Source organism: Salvelinus sp. IW2-2015, linkage group LG25, assembly GCF_002910315.2.
Source record: "Salvelinus sp. IW2-2015 linkage group LG25, ASM291031v2, whole genome shotgun sequence".
In the NCBI taxonomy this organism is placed as follows: Eukaryota; Metazoa; Chordata; class Actinopteri; order Salmoniformes; family Salmonidae; genus Salvelinus; species Salvelinus sp. IW2-2015.
The window spans coordinates 9,265,244-9,280,656 of record NC_036865.1 but is presented as its reverse complement, the minus strand read 5'-3'; the positions used below and the strand labels follow the sequence as shown (position 1 = coordinate 9,280,656).

At 41.5% G+C, this 15,413-nt stretch overlaps 1 protein-coding gene across 1 annotated transcript; it reads left to right on the top strand.

Moving 5' to 3' along the window:
* Nucleotides 1-1,653: 1,653 nt before the first annotated feature.
* On the top strand, nt 1,654-4,586 carry LOC111951841 (zinc finger protein 135). Its single transcript, XM_023970087.2, has 2 exons — nt 1,654-1,749; nt 3,012-4,586. Exon 2 carries the CDS (start codon nt 3,088-3,090, stop codon nt 4,486-4,488), a length of 1,401 nt encoding a protein of 466 aa, XP_023825855.1. The 5' UTR covers nt 1,654-1,749; nt 3,012-3,087; the 3' UTR covers nt 4,489-4,586.
* Nucleotides 4,587-15,413: the final 10,827 nt, after the last annotated feature.

The following is a 15,413-nucleotide window of genomic DNA, read 5'->3' as shown; positions in this document are numbered from 1 at the left end:
AATCATGCTGCTGTGATTGCACGCTGTGGTATTTCACTTAATAGATATGGGAGTTTATCAAAATTGGATTTGTTTTTCGAATTCTTTGTGGGTCTGTGTAATCTGAGGGAAATGTGTGTCTCTAATATGGTCATACATTTGGCAGAAGGTTAGGAAGTGCAGCTCAGTTTCTACCTCATTTTGTGGGCAGTGTGCACATAGCCTGTCTTCTCTTGAGAGCCAGGTCTGCCTTCAGCGGCCTTTCACATAGTCAAAGATTTCCTTAATTTTGGGTCAGTCACAGTGTTCAGGTATTCTGCCACTGTGTACTCTCTGTTTAGGGTCAAATAGCATTCTAGTTTGCTCTGTTTTTTTGTAAATTCTTTCCAATGTGTCAAGTAATTATCTTTTCGTTTTTTCATTTTARTTATTTATTTTATTTCACCTTTTATACTCATGATTTGGTTGGGTCTAATTGTGYTGCTGTCCTGGGGCTCTGTGGGGTCTGTTTGTGTTTGTGAACAGAGCCCCCAGGACCAGCTTGCTTAGGGGGCTCTTCTCCAGGTTAATTTCTCTGTAGGTGATGGCTTTGTTATGGAAGGTTTGGGAATTGCTTCCTTTTAGGTGTTTGTAGAATTTAAAGGCTCTTTTCTGGATTTTGAGAATTAGCGGGTATTGGCCTAATTCTGCTCTGCATCCATTATTTGGTGTTTTACATTGTACACAGAGGATATTTTAGCAGAATTCTGCATGCAGGGTCTCAATTTGGTGTTTGTCCCATTCTGTAAATMATTGGTTGGTGAGCGGACCCCAGACCTCACAACTGTAAAGAGCAATGGGTTCTATAACTGATTCAAGTATTTTTTAGCTAGATCCTAATTGGTATGTCAAATTTCATGTTCGTTTTGATGGCATAGAAGGCCCTTCTTGCCTTGTCTATCAGATCGTTCACAGCTTTGTGGAAGTTAACTGTGGCGGTGATGTTTAGTCAGAGGTATGTATAATTTGTGTGTTCTAGGGCAACTGTGTCTAGATGGAATTTGTATTCGTGGTCCTGGTAACTGGACCTTTTTTGGAACACCATTATTTTTGTCTTACTGAGATTTACTGTCAGGGCCCAGGTCTGACAGRGTCTGTGCAGAAGARCTAGGTGCTGCGGTAGGCCCTCCCTGGTTGAGAACAGAAGCACCAGATCATCAGAAAACAGTAGACATTTGCTTCCCCTTTCGTCTCTGCAGCCACCAAATGACGTCACTCAAAAAGCCGTAAAGCCAATGTTCGATGTCCTTTGTTTGGCTCGACAATACATTTGGTATTTAGGTGGTTCGAAAAGGAAAGGGTGGAGGTTATTACGATTTAATTTAATAATGTGTAATATTTACATGTTATCTTAACAAGTAATAGACTGAAGGCGAATAATGTAACTGTTTTAATAGTGTTTGCTACAGTTTTCACGACACCCGGCACATGCTATGTCCTGTCCAATGACGTCTGTTCCTCTCTGGTTCATTGCCCAATGAAATTCGAGATACAATGCGTGCTGCGCAGGAGCGGTATATATCATGGATTGAAAATGCATGTGGCTAGCTTGCCACACACTGTCCTTCAACGCGTTTAGACAATCCACAGTATTTAAAATCAGTGACGATACGCAGCCATTGCCAAGGCTTGATATCCGTGTGGACGCTGGTTGTGATCTGACAGAGGTGCGGCAGAATCGACTAATTTCGTCGAGGGTCAAGACAACGAATCTAGAAGGATAAAAGCCCGGTAAATAGTCATCTCGAGAACATTATTAACTTGCACCATCGCTTTTTTCGGTATAATTGTTCATACGTCAAATTTGACTACATAACCAGCCTTATAATTTTAAAACATGACGATACAACGTCTTGGTTATGCGAAATATAGCCATCTTGCCATGTCTATTGCAATGAGCATTATGCCGGGTGATATGCTCGGGCCACGGTTTGGTGGCAATTCCTGTCAAAAAAAATCCATCTCGTAACGGGGGGGGGGGGGACTTCTGATGACACTGAATCTGCTGTGGAAAATCGTATGAAGCCAGCTCTCGAGCCTTGGCTCTCGTTATATGCCCTCTAGCTGCATGTGTCATCGATGCTGGACTTGAGTCTGTCAACCTTCCAAGATGATCCACATGATCAGTGACTGTAGACCTGTTCATTGTTTAATGTATTATCATGATCAGTACTATGCTGCTTGATCAATAGAGAAATATGTGTCTGAGAAATCGATTGAATAATGCATGAATACGCAAAAAACATAGTCCATGGCGAATGCTCGGTGCTATTTTTATGGCGGGGGGGATGAATTCACGCCGCTGTGAGTATTTGTGTGTAGTCTGAGCTAGAGCGCCTTCTGAGCTAAAAATGCGGAATTAATAAAACATACATTACTAGCTCCCTTTGGTCGATATAGCTACCGGCATCCGCCCTGCGACAATGTTGCTTTGTCATTCACTATAGTTCTTGGATGTCATTTTAGGATTTGATTATGTTTTGGGCACAAGAAAGCAATCATTTTTTATACATCTGTCTGTTGTAATGCGGCCTTTTAGTCACAGCCGATTTAATCCACTCCCATCATGCATTGTGCTCATCCCAAACCTTACTGTATTTCCTGTTTATTGTTGCAGCTTTGTCTGGTAATTTTCTGTCATTGTGGCGTAAATCAACCTCAAATGTAGTGTATTAACTAACAGTCTGTAATTATCAATAATTTGTTGTTTTGCTCAAGCTCATACAAACGTTTAACGTAGCACCACACCTACTTAAGCAGTCGTTTTTTGTTTCATTTCCTCCAGTCAACGTAATGCAAAGCACTTCCTCGGTACACAATTCAACTCCACGTTTCGATAGTGAAAGTACAATTATGTCAATGTTTTAATCTATGATATTCAAACGTTCTTGTTTATTTGTGATATTGGATGTTGATGTTAATTTGTTACGATGACATACAGCTATCTAGCTAGGCAGCTGACAGCAGTTTTTACTTTTTTTTCTCTCTTTTAGGAGTGGTGGAATCTGTTGACCCTGTAATTATAACAAGACCACAAGTTACACACATTGACGTTTAGGGTCAGGTCAAATGGAGGACTCAGAAACTGATTTGACTTCGTCTGAACCGGACGCACTTGGTGCAGACTTCATCACAGTGGAACTGGACACCCAGCCCATAGAATATGTTGTCAAGTGGGCAGAGGTCGGGTCCAAGTTCACAATATCCTGTGTGAAAAAGGAGGCGGACGAGGGATCTGGCCTGAATCTTGACCAGGTGAAGGCAGAGCCAGATGAGCCCTTTTTTGCCCAGTATGAGGAGGAGTTCCCTGGCTGTGACATTGCAGAACAGAGTGTCATAGTAAACGACTCTGATGAGGATGACCACACTGAGCCAGGGAGTAGCCATCTGGTCCCTGTTGGAGATGGCTCTGATTCAGGCTCGGAGAAAGGGGAATATAGCTCACCAGGGGGAAACTACAGCTGCAACTACTGTGGGAAGTGCTACAGTCATTCCTCAAGCCTCTCAAGACACCAGCAATTGCACACAGGAAAGGCACCCCTACCCCCAAACAAGCAAATGGATACAGGGTCAGGTGAGGGGAACAAATATAAATGCACGCAGTGTGCAATGCGATTCAAAAGCAGAAGAGCTCTCGGCACTCATATGAGAACACATCGGGGCATGAGAGTTTACCCATGCAACATCTGTGGGAAGGATTTTAACCACAGCTCCAGCTTGTCGCGTCATAGGCTCATCCACAAAAAAGGGAAGGGTATTCCCTCTGGTGTTCGACCTGCAGAAATCAGTTATGTCCGCCGCCCGCCTGGCAGCAGGAAAAATAAAAAGCAGGCTGGCGAGAAGAAGATCCCTGGCGAGAAGAAGTTCCCGATCGAGAAGAATCTCCCCGGAGAGAAGTTCTACGCGTGTACACAATGTGACATGACCTTCAAGAACTCCATTGGCCTCTCGAAACACCAAGTCTCTCATGTCAAGGATCTTCTGAATAACTATGCCCAGGGTAAAGACAGTCTCACCAAGTCCTCAGACTTGAAAATACGCCTCAAGTTGTGCTCGAGGGACAAACCCAACTTCTACACCCTTTGCAAGAAGAACAAGCGGTCAAGAGCTGCCAAGCGCCAGCGGCAGCGCCAAACATCAGTCTCTGAGGAAGAGGAAGGACAATATGCATGCGAGCAGTGTGACAAGCACTTCAGCCAGGCGCAGAGCCTCGCCAGGCACCAGCAAATGCACAAGGGAGACAAGTTCAGCTGCTCTTACTGTAAAAAGACCTTCGCCAGGTTGTCCAACCTCCACCACCATGAGAGATCTCACTCCACAGGGGGCAAGTACGAATGCACCACCTGCAACAAGACATTTGTGCACTCGTCTAGCTACTCCAGGCACAAGCGGCAGCACGCCGAGGAGGCCCACCAGCGCCAGTGGAAGGGCATAGATGAGATGGCACCACTTGATTCAGACTCTGAGTGAGAGCAGTAGTAGTCTGCTCTCAACTACCCACACACAGCTTACTACTCTGGCTTTCAGGGGTTGGGAGGTTTTTGGGGATCTTGTTTCGGACTTGAATTGGCATTACTCTTGAGTATATAACGTGTGTGTGATGATGACTTGTGGTATGGTATCAGCAAATTGCATATTTTTTTTCCTAGATTACACTGACTGTGTTGTCCTCTGCTGCCCATGCAAATAAATATTTAGATTTATTTAGTTCACATTCCCTTTTGGTCAGGGTTAGCTGCAGGGTTAGGGTGAAAGTGTTGCTAGAGTCTTGCCAGATGTGAAGTATACCGTACCATCTGTGTAGTATATCAGCCGTGTTAGGATGCCACCCTTGCTACACATCATCAAAATAAAACTGCTATAAAATGTTTCTGCTGTTGAGCAAACCCATTTCCTCTTTTTCTGTATATAATCTATTTTTTATTTCCGTGACATGACAAGGGTCAAAATGAACCTTGCTATCAAACTAAATCAGGATTTGACCTCTAGGGGATTAATGTGATGTCTGCATGCCACCACACACAGTCCCTGGTTCAATCAAGCTTCTATGGTTTATCTTCAAGATTTACTCTATCTGTTCAGTTCACGCAAGTAATCTATGACTCAAACCAACCATCAATAAAATCAAAACAGTGAAGTACTTTATGAGAAACTAAAAAAGGTTGATTGAATCCAGGCATTTCCAATAAATGTGCTAAGATGAATCCTTCAATCAGAAAGCTGGCACATGTTACTTTCCCATCCCCTACTTAACATCACTTGTTTATGATCTCAATGACAACACACAGTGGTGAAATGAAAAAACAAAACAAAAGACATCTTTTTATATTTGGGATAATTACTTTGTTGCATCTTTTTTTTTGGAGAACTGCTAGCATCGAGTGATCAACCAAGTTTTTATGTAGTATGAATGCTTAGACCGTTTAGTTCTACTACACAGAGTTCGGATGAACATTCAGATTGTTGATTTAAGGATTTAATGTCGAAATATGAAGTCCAATCATATCCTTAGAACTTGAAAATACTATATGTGGTATTTGTCAACATATACTGACTGCAATTACCACAAAGTATAAAATTGACTCCATATATATGTATGCATGATGAATATATCTTGAGAATAGTTACAATATATGTCGTTTTTACATCTGCTGTGCGTGTGTGTAAAACATTGCATTTGTGAAAGTGAGAATAATTGAGATATTTAATATGTGCAGTGTATTTTGACAAATACCTTCAAATATTCCTGAGATTAGGGATTTCATATTTTGTACAAGTATTTGTCTATTGAGGTTGTAGGGGAAACTGCACTACTTATTTATGAATTGGGAACAAAGGTGCAATTTAAATGGCAGTGAATGTGATTCACAATGGCTATAGTTGAAAACATCTTTTCGGTGGCAAAGCCTTCCCCATTTGCCCCCAAGTTCCACCTTTTCAGATGTAACCTCTCACAAAATCCATGACTATTCACAGAAATATTATCAAGTGCTGCCAACTACTTACTGTATATCATCAAAGCTTTCAAATAATGCTTGTATACATGCATAGCCAGATGGATTTTATTTTCCAGTTAAACTGTTCAGTTATCTGTTGAAAGTGCTCAACTTAACTCCTTGTTTGATGTTTATATTTGCTTTAAACACAACCAGGGTACTCTGAACAATTATCGACATTTGACCTTGTGAATACCATTTTTACTGTTTAAATTGGAATTTAATTGTCACTTCTAACCTCTGTTTCTTTTTCTTATTTCTTGAAAGTGTGTAGAGGCATGTATCTAGCACAGACCCAGTCTATTGCACCCACACTGATAATTGAAGAAGAAAAAAATGATGAAAAAAGCTTGGTACCTTCCTTGTATTTATGTAAGTTAATGTTGGTTTGAAGAGCTAAATTCCCCTGGTTCCCCTCAAAACAGACCTTCATTGAGTTCAGTTTTATTTGGTTTGGTTTTCAGTTGTGGTTCTGGCCTTTTTTCTCCAGTGGCAAACAATATTCTCCTCTCTRTTGTTTTTCAGCAATCTCTGCCTTTTTAGATTCTGAAACTCATATCGTTTTCTTTTTTCGCTGTCATTCTTTCTTTTTTTGATGCAGCGGACCTACATCCTATAGAGAGGTGTATGTTTTTTGTATTGTGTTTGCCATTAGAATACAGTTGACTTGTTTTTGTCTTGCGTTTTTGTAATAAACCATTCATGAAAGAAATGGTCCATGATGTCCTGAATATATTTAAAAATGAGTAGGCCTATAGTTGATTACGGAATATTGGAACAACTAAATCAGTTAAGTTGATAACTCGATTGTGCGTTACCACTATTCAGTGGTTCTTGACTAATGAGTAGAATTTTTTTTTGTGTGGTTTATGTTCAATGAGTTAAATTGTTCAGCTACTGTTGATAATTCACCTGTGATTTGATGTCCCCCAACTAGATGGCAGCAAAACACTTTTAAAAAAATAAGTCAGTCAGCTTGACCCATTACAGAAACAGAAGACGTTTTTCTTCCTTTTACAAAAAATTGTTAGAGAACAGTTTTTGCACTGATTTTATTTATCAGGTCTTCTACTCGTATTTAACACAATTAAATGTTTATTGACTAACTCAACTTTATAATGACATTTTGTTTTCTTTATCTGCTTCCAAAAAGATCTCACAGGGCCACAAACAATTAGGGCTCAATTCAATCTGTATCGCCCCAAGTGTTACAGATAACGTGCTAGAAATGGAAAGGTCATTTCCTATTAAACCCTCATCTGCAGCGGTTACCGTGAATCCAGTCTCCGCAAACGCAGGAACATTGCCTTTAAATTTCTATCAGGCTGTAACGCTGAATTTCCGCGACACAGATTGAATGGAACCCTTAGTGTGTAAAAGACATGCAACTAATAGTATTTGTCTCACAGCCTGAGTTCCAGAACCTGTTTTGCTAACATTCTGCTCTTTGTACTCCGTGTCATTGCTAAACACGTTTAGCAGGGCAAGGAATGGAATGATAGCTAAACAGACTGGGACCCAGGCTATTTGTCTCAAAGGAATCCTACTCACTGTTCCTCTTGATTTACGTTGATTCAGATTCATGTCAGCTACATAAATAGTAAGTCAAATACTATTTTATCTAGAGATATGGGAACAGCTTATCAGACAACAACCTCTGATTCAAATTGCTGTCTTTCTAAATGTGATAAACAACTATAGCACACTAAAACCTCGAGGGGACCCACACCGCCCAGAGAAGTGCTCTTCTAATTTCTGTCAGGCTACTCTGCAACCACTCAAAGGAATTTGTAAGGACAGAGTGAGAGAGTGGGCCAAAAAAAAAAAGTTTCTATTAGAATTCAGGCTTTGCAGCTGTGGAGTTTCTGGGCCCTCAAAGTGAGGCAATAACATTTGCCATTGTTGCCAGGCTAGAGGACTCAGACTTCCTGGCAACCTCAAACTAAATTACCCAGGCTTTTCTGTGGGCCTAGAAACGAGCTCTGTGTTCTGCAACAAAAAGGGCATTGAGATGAGGGGAGAGATGGCCTCCCCGGGCTCCTGAAAAGCCAACTCCGAGCCAATGAATGAAGGCAGAGGGCTCGCTCTATGAGAACCGCTGTGGGAAATGGTAGTGATGTCATTATGAATGCAATTCTGAATGTTTTTGTTGCTTACTTCTCTCTGCCCCCATCCCTGTCCCGAAACCCCCCTCCACTGTGCCCTTCCTGTCTCATTTGGGCTCCATTATTGGGAGCCGACCAATGCAAAAAAATAAATAATAAGTTAAAGCCCAGTGCCCAGGACCTCAGCGAGGCACTGTCTCCGTGGAAACAGGAAAACAGTGCTGTGGGGCGTCAGTTCCTKTTTGAGACCAGTGTGGAGGACATGAGATAGAGGAGAGGGTGAGAGAGAGAGCGGATCAGTAGGAATTTGGACACCTTAGAAAACAAATTTGTAAGCACTGATTTATGGGCCTTTTTCTTGAACAAAGGAGTTTTAAGTTGGATCCAGCCTGTGCTCACTCTTGGTTTGGAGATTAAGGACCTATTCATTCACTTCCCTCATTGAATAATGAATGCTACTTGTTACCACATGCCTGTCGAGAGAAATGAAAATGACCGTTTTTCCATCATTTATTGGTTGGTGCAGTAAAGACCTGACATCAATAATGTTCTTACATTTCCATTCATTTGTATGTTTTTCTCAGTATCTGATCTTCTTCCATCCTTTGTTGTTCCATGTCATCCTCTTCCACTAGTTTCCCCACATACCGAAGGCCCTGCATGGTGTGATTCCAGTAATGCAAAATGCCCGTTTCCCCATTAATCTGGTTGATCACCCACCTCCGACTAAGGGCTCTATTCAATCAGCGGTACAGCGTGATAAAAATGTTCCCGCGTTAGCGGATACTGCAGTAGCGGTAAACGCTGCGTATGTCCTCTCAATCTGAAATGACCTTTACATTTCTATCACGCAATCTATCGCTGCAGCGATACGGACTGAATAAAGATCTAAATGCCCTTACAGGCAGGAAGAACAAACAAACAACATATTACCCTGTTAACATGGTCACACAGCTCAGTAGGTGGTGGTGCATTGTGCCAATCCCTGATAAGGCTGATTTTAATGAGGTGAAAACCAACAAGTGCCAAACAAAGGGCAAAACGATTAGATAAGCAACAAGCTAATTACTCACTCTCACAATCAAGTGGAGCTCATTCTCTCGTATGTGATGTTTAGGCTACAACATCTCCCCGCAGCCACGTTCAAATCAAGGGTTCGGCTAAATACGGAGAAGGGGAGCTCTGCCCGGCACACTCTACACATGTCGATAACAGTGTTCCATGGAGTTGTTTTCCTTCTCAATCAGATGCGTTTCATTTGCTTTGGTTGGAGAACACGAAGTGAGAAGGGTATTTTCAAACAGATGGAAATTAAACCATTATAAAATACTGAAGTGAACTGAATACAGAACATATTAAAAAGACCGCCGCATTATAACATGTTTTAATAACGTTTTCTAAGAGCAGCCAGGGGACACATTTAAAAGACACTAACAGAGCTAAGAGTTTTTAATGGTACTATGGTATTGACGTGACTGACGCCAGTAAGGTGCCGCAATGCATCACTTTTCAGTCTTCCCAACCGCCAGCAGAAGCTGACCAAGATCCCAGCCAGCTCAACATGAAGGTCAAAAGTGCTCTGGGACATACTAAGGTGATCCTGTGTGGCGACTGAACATCCTCCCAGGACTCTTTACCCAGTCCCTGCAAGCTCTGCTTTCATCCTCACTGCCAGTGCTGTGCTGCCTACCCGTCCCTACCCTCCCTTAAGGACATTTACCTACTTATTAGACCCCCACACACACACACTCTATTATGTTACATTAGGAGTAGGACAGGGGGGGGAGTTTGGGGGGGCATTTTCCAAGTTGGGGATGGGAGGCGGTGGTCTGCAGATTTTGATTCAGGGGGAATATTATTTCAACCACTCTCTCTCTCTCTCTCTCTCTCTCTCATATGCAGGTTCAGAGCAGCAGTGGGATGAGTACTTCTGTCTGATCTGATTGATCCCCACTCTGGGGCAGAATATTGGATGTATCACAGCCAGAGTCTGGTACTGTTCTGTTGAATAAAACAAATGGCAGGGAAAGACAAAAGATTCTATTCAATCTGTATCGCTGAAGCGTTACAGATTCCACGTCAGAAACGTAAAGGTCATTTCCGATTGAGCCGACATATGCAGCGCTTACCGTCAATGCAGTCTCCACTAACATGGGAACATAGACTTTAGATTTCAATCACGTTGAGCACAAAGTACACTATGATCACTGCATGGTTTCTGCAAGACATGTAGGTTTCTGCTGGGAGTGGCTGAAGCAATTTACAGATCAATCCGCACAGCGGAGACGCCAGTATTCTGCTCTAACCCTCCTCTCCTCCTCTTCCTCTTCTCCTCGTCTACCCCATGGCATGGCTGTGTTGCTGTTATAGCTGCTGTTGATCTATGGCAGGGTGAACTTCAACATTTTACTTCTCATTTCTCCTCCTCAGCAGTTAAAATGTGATGCCCAGAGAGCCTCACATGTACTTTAACACTCCATAATGAGAGAGCGAGAGAGAGAGAGAGAGAGAGAGAGAGCGAGAGAGAGAGACAGAATCCCACAACTCAATCAGAGATCTGGGTGCCAAGCTTTTTACTTCTTCTACACAAACACTTTCATGGCTCAACACCCGGTGGCAACACAAGATGCGATTTCTTCCCCAAAATAGCCGCCAGGAACCCCAGCACATCTTATCAACACAGAGCAGAGGCCCACTGCAGCCCAGGCAATTTAAACCCTGTGATAGACATGGCAATTCCCCTGGAAAGCTCCGGATTGGAGGATGAGGACCGGGGAAAAAGAGAATGAGTAGTGAAACAAGGAATGAGAACCCAGAAAGGGTGAGGGTTGCAATGTGCGGGTATGGATATGGACAAAGTATGTGTGTGTTTGTGATGGAGGGAGACTTGTAGACTAGTTGCCATGCTAAGAAGTAGTTGTATATGGAAAATGTTAACAGGCGTAACCGGTATAACAATAACTTAACTCATAACAGCAGGCTGCTAGAGCAGAGGTGTTGTTGTGTGTTTTTGAGTAGAGAGACATTTGAGCATCTGAGGAAGCTCCATTGACTTAAAGATGACAGCAGATAGTAATCACACAATTCCCAATTACATATCCTCCATGCCTTCCAATGTCAGATAGTGTGAAGGAGGGTATTGATTTGCACTCCACCTCACATCTGTACCACACTGTGTTCCTGTCCGCTTCTACATCGGGGATCGGAGATAATTTTACCACCTATTCGAAGCCCATTTTGTGGTGTCCTTCATTGTATAAGATACATTATAAACTGGGTGGTTCGAGCTTTGAATACTGATTGGCTGACAGCCATGGCATATGACATCAACTCAAATCTAATTTTATTGGTCACACACATGGTTAGCAGATTTTATTGCGAGTGTAGCGAAATGCTTGTGCTTCTAGCTCCGACAGTGCAGTAAATATCTAACAAGCAATCTAACAATTCSACAACAACTACCTTCACACATATCTAAGTAAAGGAATGGAATAATATATACATACAAAAATATGGATGAGCAATGACTGAGCGGCATAGGCAAGATGCAATAGATGGTATAAAATACAGTATATACATGAGATGAGTAATGCAAGATATGTAAACATTATTAAAGTGGCTAGTGATCCATTTATTAAAGTGGCCAATGATTTCAAGTCTGTATGTAGGCAGCAGCCTCACTGTGTTAGTGATGGCTGTTTAACAGTCTGATGGCCTTGAGATAGAAGCTATTTTTCAGTCTCTCGGTCCCAGCTTTGATGCACCTGTACTGACCTCGCCTTCTGGATGGTAGCGGGGTAAACAGGCAGTGCCTCGGGTGGTTGTTGTCCTTGATGATCTTTTTGGCCTTCCTGTGACATCGGATGCTGTAGGTCTTATGCTGTAGGTATCAGACCGTATAATACGGGTATGGCAAAACATTTKTTTTTACTGCTGTAATTACATTGGTAACCAGTTTATAATAGCAATAAGGCACCTCGGGGGTTGATTGTATATAGCCAATATACCACGGCTAAGAGCTGTGTCCAGGCACTCTGCGATGCGTCGTGCTAAGAACAACCCGTAGCCGTGGTATATTGGCTATATACCACACCCCCCCGTGCATTATTGCTCAAGTCACCATTTTGTCAACTCACTAGGCTCCTTTCTCATTGTTATTCTGGTTAAGCCAGTGTTGAATATAAAATGTGGTTCTACACTACGTAGTAGTTCTTCCAGTAATATATCCTGAAGTTAAATTAGTTTATGACCCTTGACCTACCAAAATTGTGCCACACCCACCGCTTGCATTTTCCTCCATTTCCATAAACTTTCTAGGCCAATGAGATAGAGCTTCCTTCTTCTGGGATGTCCCCATTTTCTAGGATTCGATACGACTCCTCCATGAAACTTCAGAGTATCCATAACAAACTATTGAAAATCSTTTTGAGTTTTTACCCTGGATGTAGAGGGGAGTAGCAAAGTGAAGTCAACAAAGCCACCCTGAAAAACATTGAGCTTAGCATCTCATATTTACTTTCAACTTGGGTATTTTATGGTGGGTTTGAAATGAAACACAGATTAATACTTTGGCCAAAGAAAATAAGTTAATGAGAAGTCATAACATGATTTTTCAAAACTATTTCAAATACTCTGAAATTGAGGGATGTTGCATAAGTTACTATTAAGAGAACAACATGCTTATAAAATAAACATCTGCTATGTTTGATTGAATCAAATGGCCCAATGGTCTAAGAGGCTATATTCCTTCATAGATATGGTTCATGTGTCATCTAACACTTCATAGCTGCAAACTACCACTACATTATACAGATGCATGATAATTAAGCAATGACCAGAGGAGGTGTGGTATATGGCCAATATACCACGGCTAAGGGCTGTTCTTAAGCACGACGCAACACATAGTGCCTGGACACAGTCCTTAGCCGTGGTATACTGGCCATATACCACAAACCTCTGAGGTGCCTTATTGCTATTATAAACTGGTTACCAGCGTAATTAGAGCAGTAAAAATAAATGTTTTGTCATACCCGTGGTATACCACAGCTGTCAGCCAATCAGCACTCAGTGCTCGAACCACCCAGTATATAATAACTCCTACAGCCTCTCTTTCTAAAATGATGCAGTGCCCTCAGAATGGTAATAAAACAGATCATTTTCATTAATACGTCTGTTTGGAGTCATTTATTAAATAATACTGGCTAACTCTAACACGTCACAACAAAACACGGGACGAAAGGAAAAAGTTAAATGATCTGAATCAGTAATAGAGATAAGACTTTGTCAAGGAGTCAATTTAATGCAGTGTTTCTTAATCCTGGTCCTGGGGACCCAAAGTGGTGCACATATTTGTTTTTGCCCTAGCACTAGACACCTGATTCCACTAATCAAAGGTTTTATGATGAGTTGATCYTTAGAGGAATCAGGTGTGCACCTCTTTGGTTCCCCAGGACCAGGATTAGGAAAAAACGGATTTAATAAACTACAAAGAATCTCAAATCAAACAAATAACGTAGCTGCTTTTGTCGTTTATGTAAGTCATTTAACATTTTTTTCCCTTACACACATATAAAATAAGATAGAAAAATACATTATAAACTTGTAACAATGGCTGCAAATACACATATTGTTTTCTCATAGGAAATCATTTGGGTATGGTCGCACACCATCCATGGAGGAAATGCTAACAGGATCAGTTGCTTGACAGCATGGGGTCCTACAGTACAACACGCTTGATTTGCACACTCAGAAAAAAAACACCAAGTCAAGAATAATGCTGTCAAAATGGCACAAGTAAAACATCTCTGATAATAGCATAACAGTAACATTACTAAGGGATGGGATGCCATTCTTTATTGGTTCTGATGTATCTTCACTCACAACCAAGGAAACCATTTGTTTGCTACCATTCTTTTATCACCAATACAATTATATGTAAAATATTCATATTCGCCTCGCTTCAAAGTCAATCCATTATCTTATATAATAATGACTTCTGATAACAATGATAATAACACGTATCATAATCGTAATAATGATTGAGAATCCATATGTATTCATCATTTATAACTGATTATAATAATATGCAATTGCACTACAGAATCATTTCGTAAACATAAATACTGAAACTGAAAAGAAATGGCACACATGAAGACAATCTGAGACACAGAAACTCTTCATACACCACCAGAGGCCATTCTGTTGCATAGTAAATAAAGAGGGGGATGTTGAGCAATCTTTTGGTGGAGACCAGGAAGTACACACAGGCTTTACAGTCAATCACTAGCTACCACAATCACATAAACCCTTCACCTCCAACTAACACAGCACGTGTCGAGTCAGCAGTAAGACTACAGACCCAATACTCCTTTATAGGAAGTAAATCAGGAGGGCAGAAACAGACACGTCCTCATCTAATGGTAGAGAGATACATCATGGTAGAGGGATGTGGGAAGTCAGCTCCACGGGTAGTGGGATGTCTATGCCAATGACAACTACTTAAGGCAGTCCAGAATGACACTTCTAACACTACTAACAGTAAAGACGATGCATATCAAGATGTCCTTGTGTGTAAAACCTAGGAACTGGCATGAGTAGCATACTACTGGAAATAATAATTGGGGAACTCTTGAGGCCATCCTCAACAGACAACGACAACCGGAGTCTCAGGGGCGTCACGGTGAAATACTATAAGGCCAATCATTTTCTCAGTTCAGACACGAACTGGACATGTTACAGCTCTCTTTTATCATATATTTGTCCCTTTAGGACAGGGTTACCCAACTGGCGGGGCCGCGGGCTGAATTTGGCCCACAGGGGATTTTAATTGGCCCCCCAAGACTGTAACAACACAGGCAAATCAGCTCCAAGTGATTTTAATTTTGGACATCTCTTCCAAAGTATTACCACGCATAATAGAGTGATATTTGTGATCATATATAAACGTGAGCAAGGTTTGAAATTATGTTTTAGTCAAATATGATTTCTGTTTGGGCTTCTTGCGGTAAATTTGCAGTCTACAAATTATTTGTAGTTATGTTCCAGCCCCCTGACCATCCACTTAAAAATAAATTGTCCCGTGGCTGAATCTAGTTGATGATCCCTGCTTTAGAACATTGATAGGACATTGTACCAAAGGGTCTAATGCCCTAGACTCTGACACTATTGGTATATTACTGATATACCACTGATATTACTACTCTATGGAACCACCAYAAAGGACTTGTGTATCTACCTAGAGTCACACTTAAATGATGGTGGAAGGAGACCTACTGTGTCTGACTAGTGTAACAAC

What these genes read in the sequence shown, in the direction of transcription:
- LOC111951841 (XM_023970087.2), top strand. Translation starts at nt 3,088, where the DNA reads ATGGAGGACTCAGAAACTGATTTGACTTCGTCTGAACCGGACGCACTT.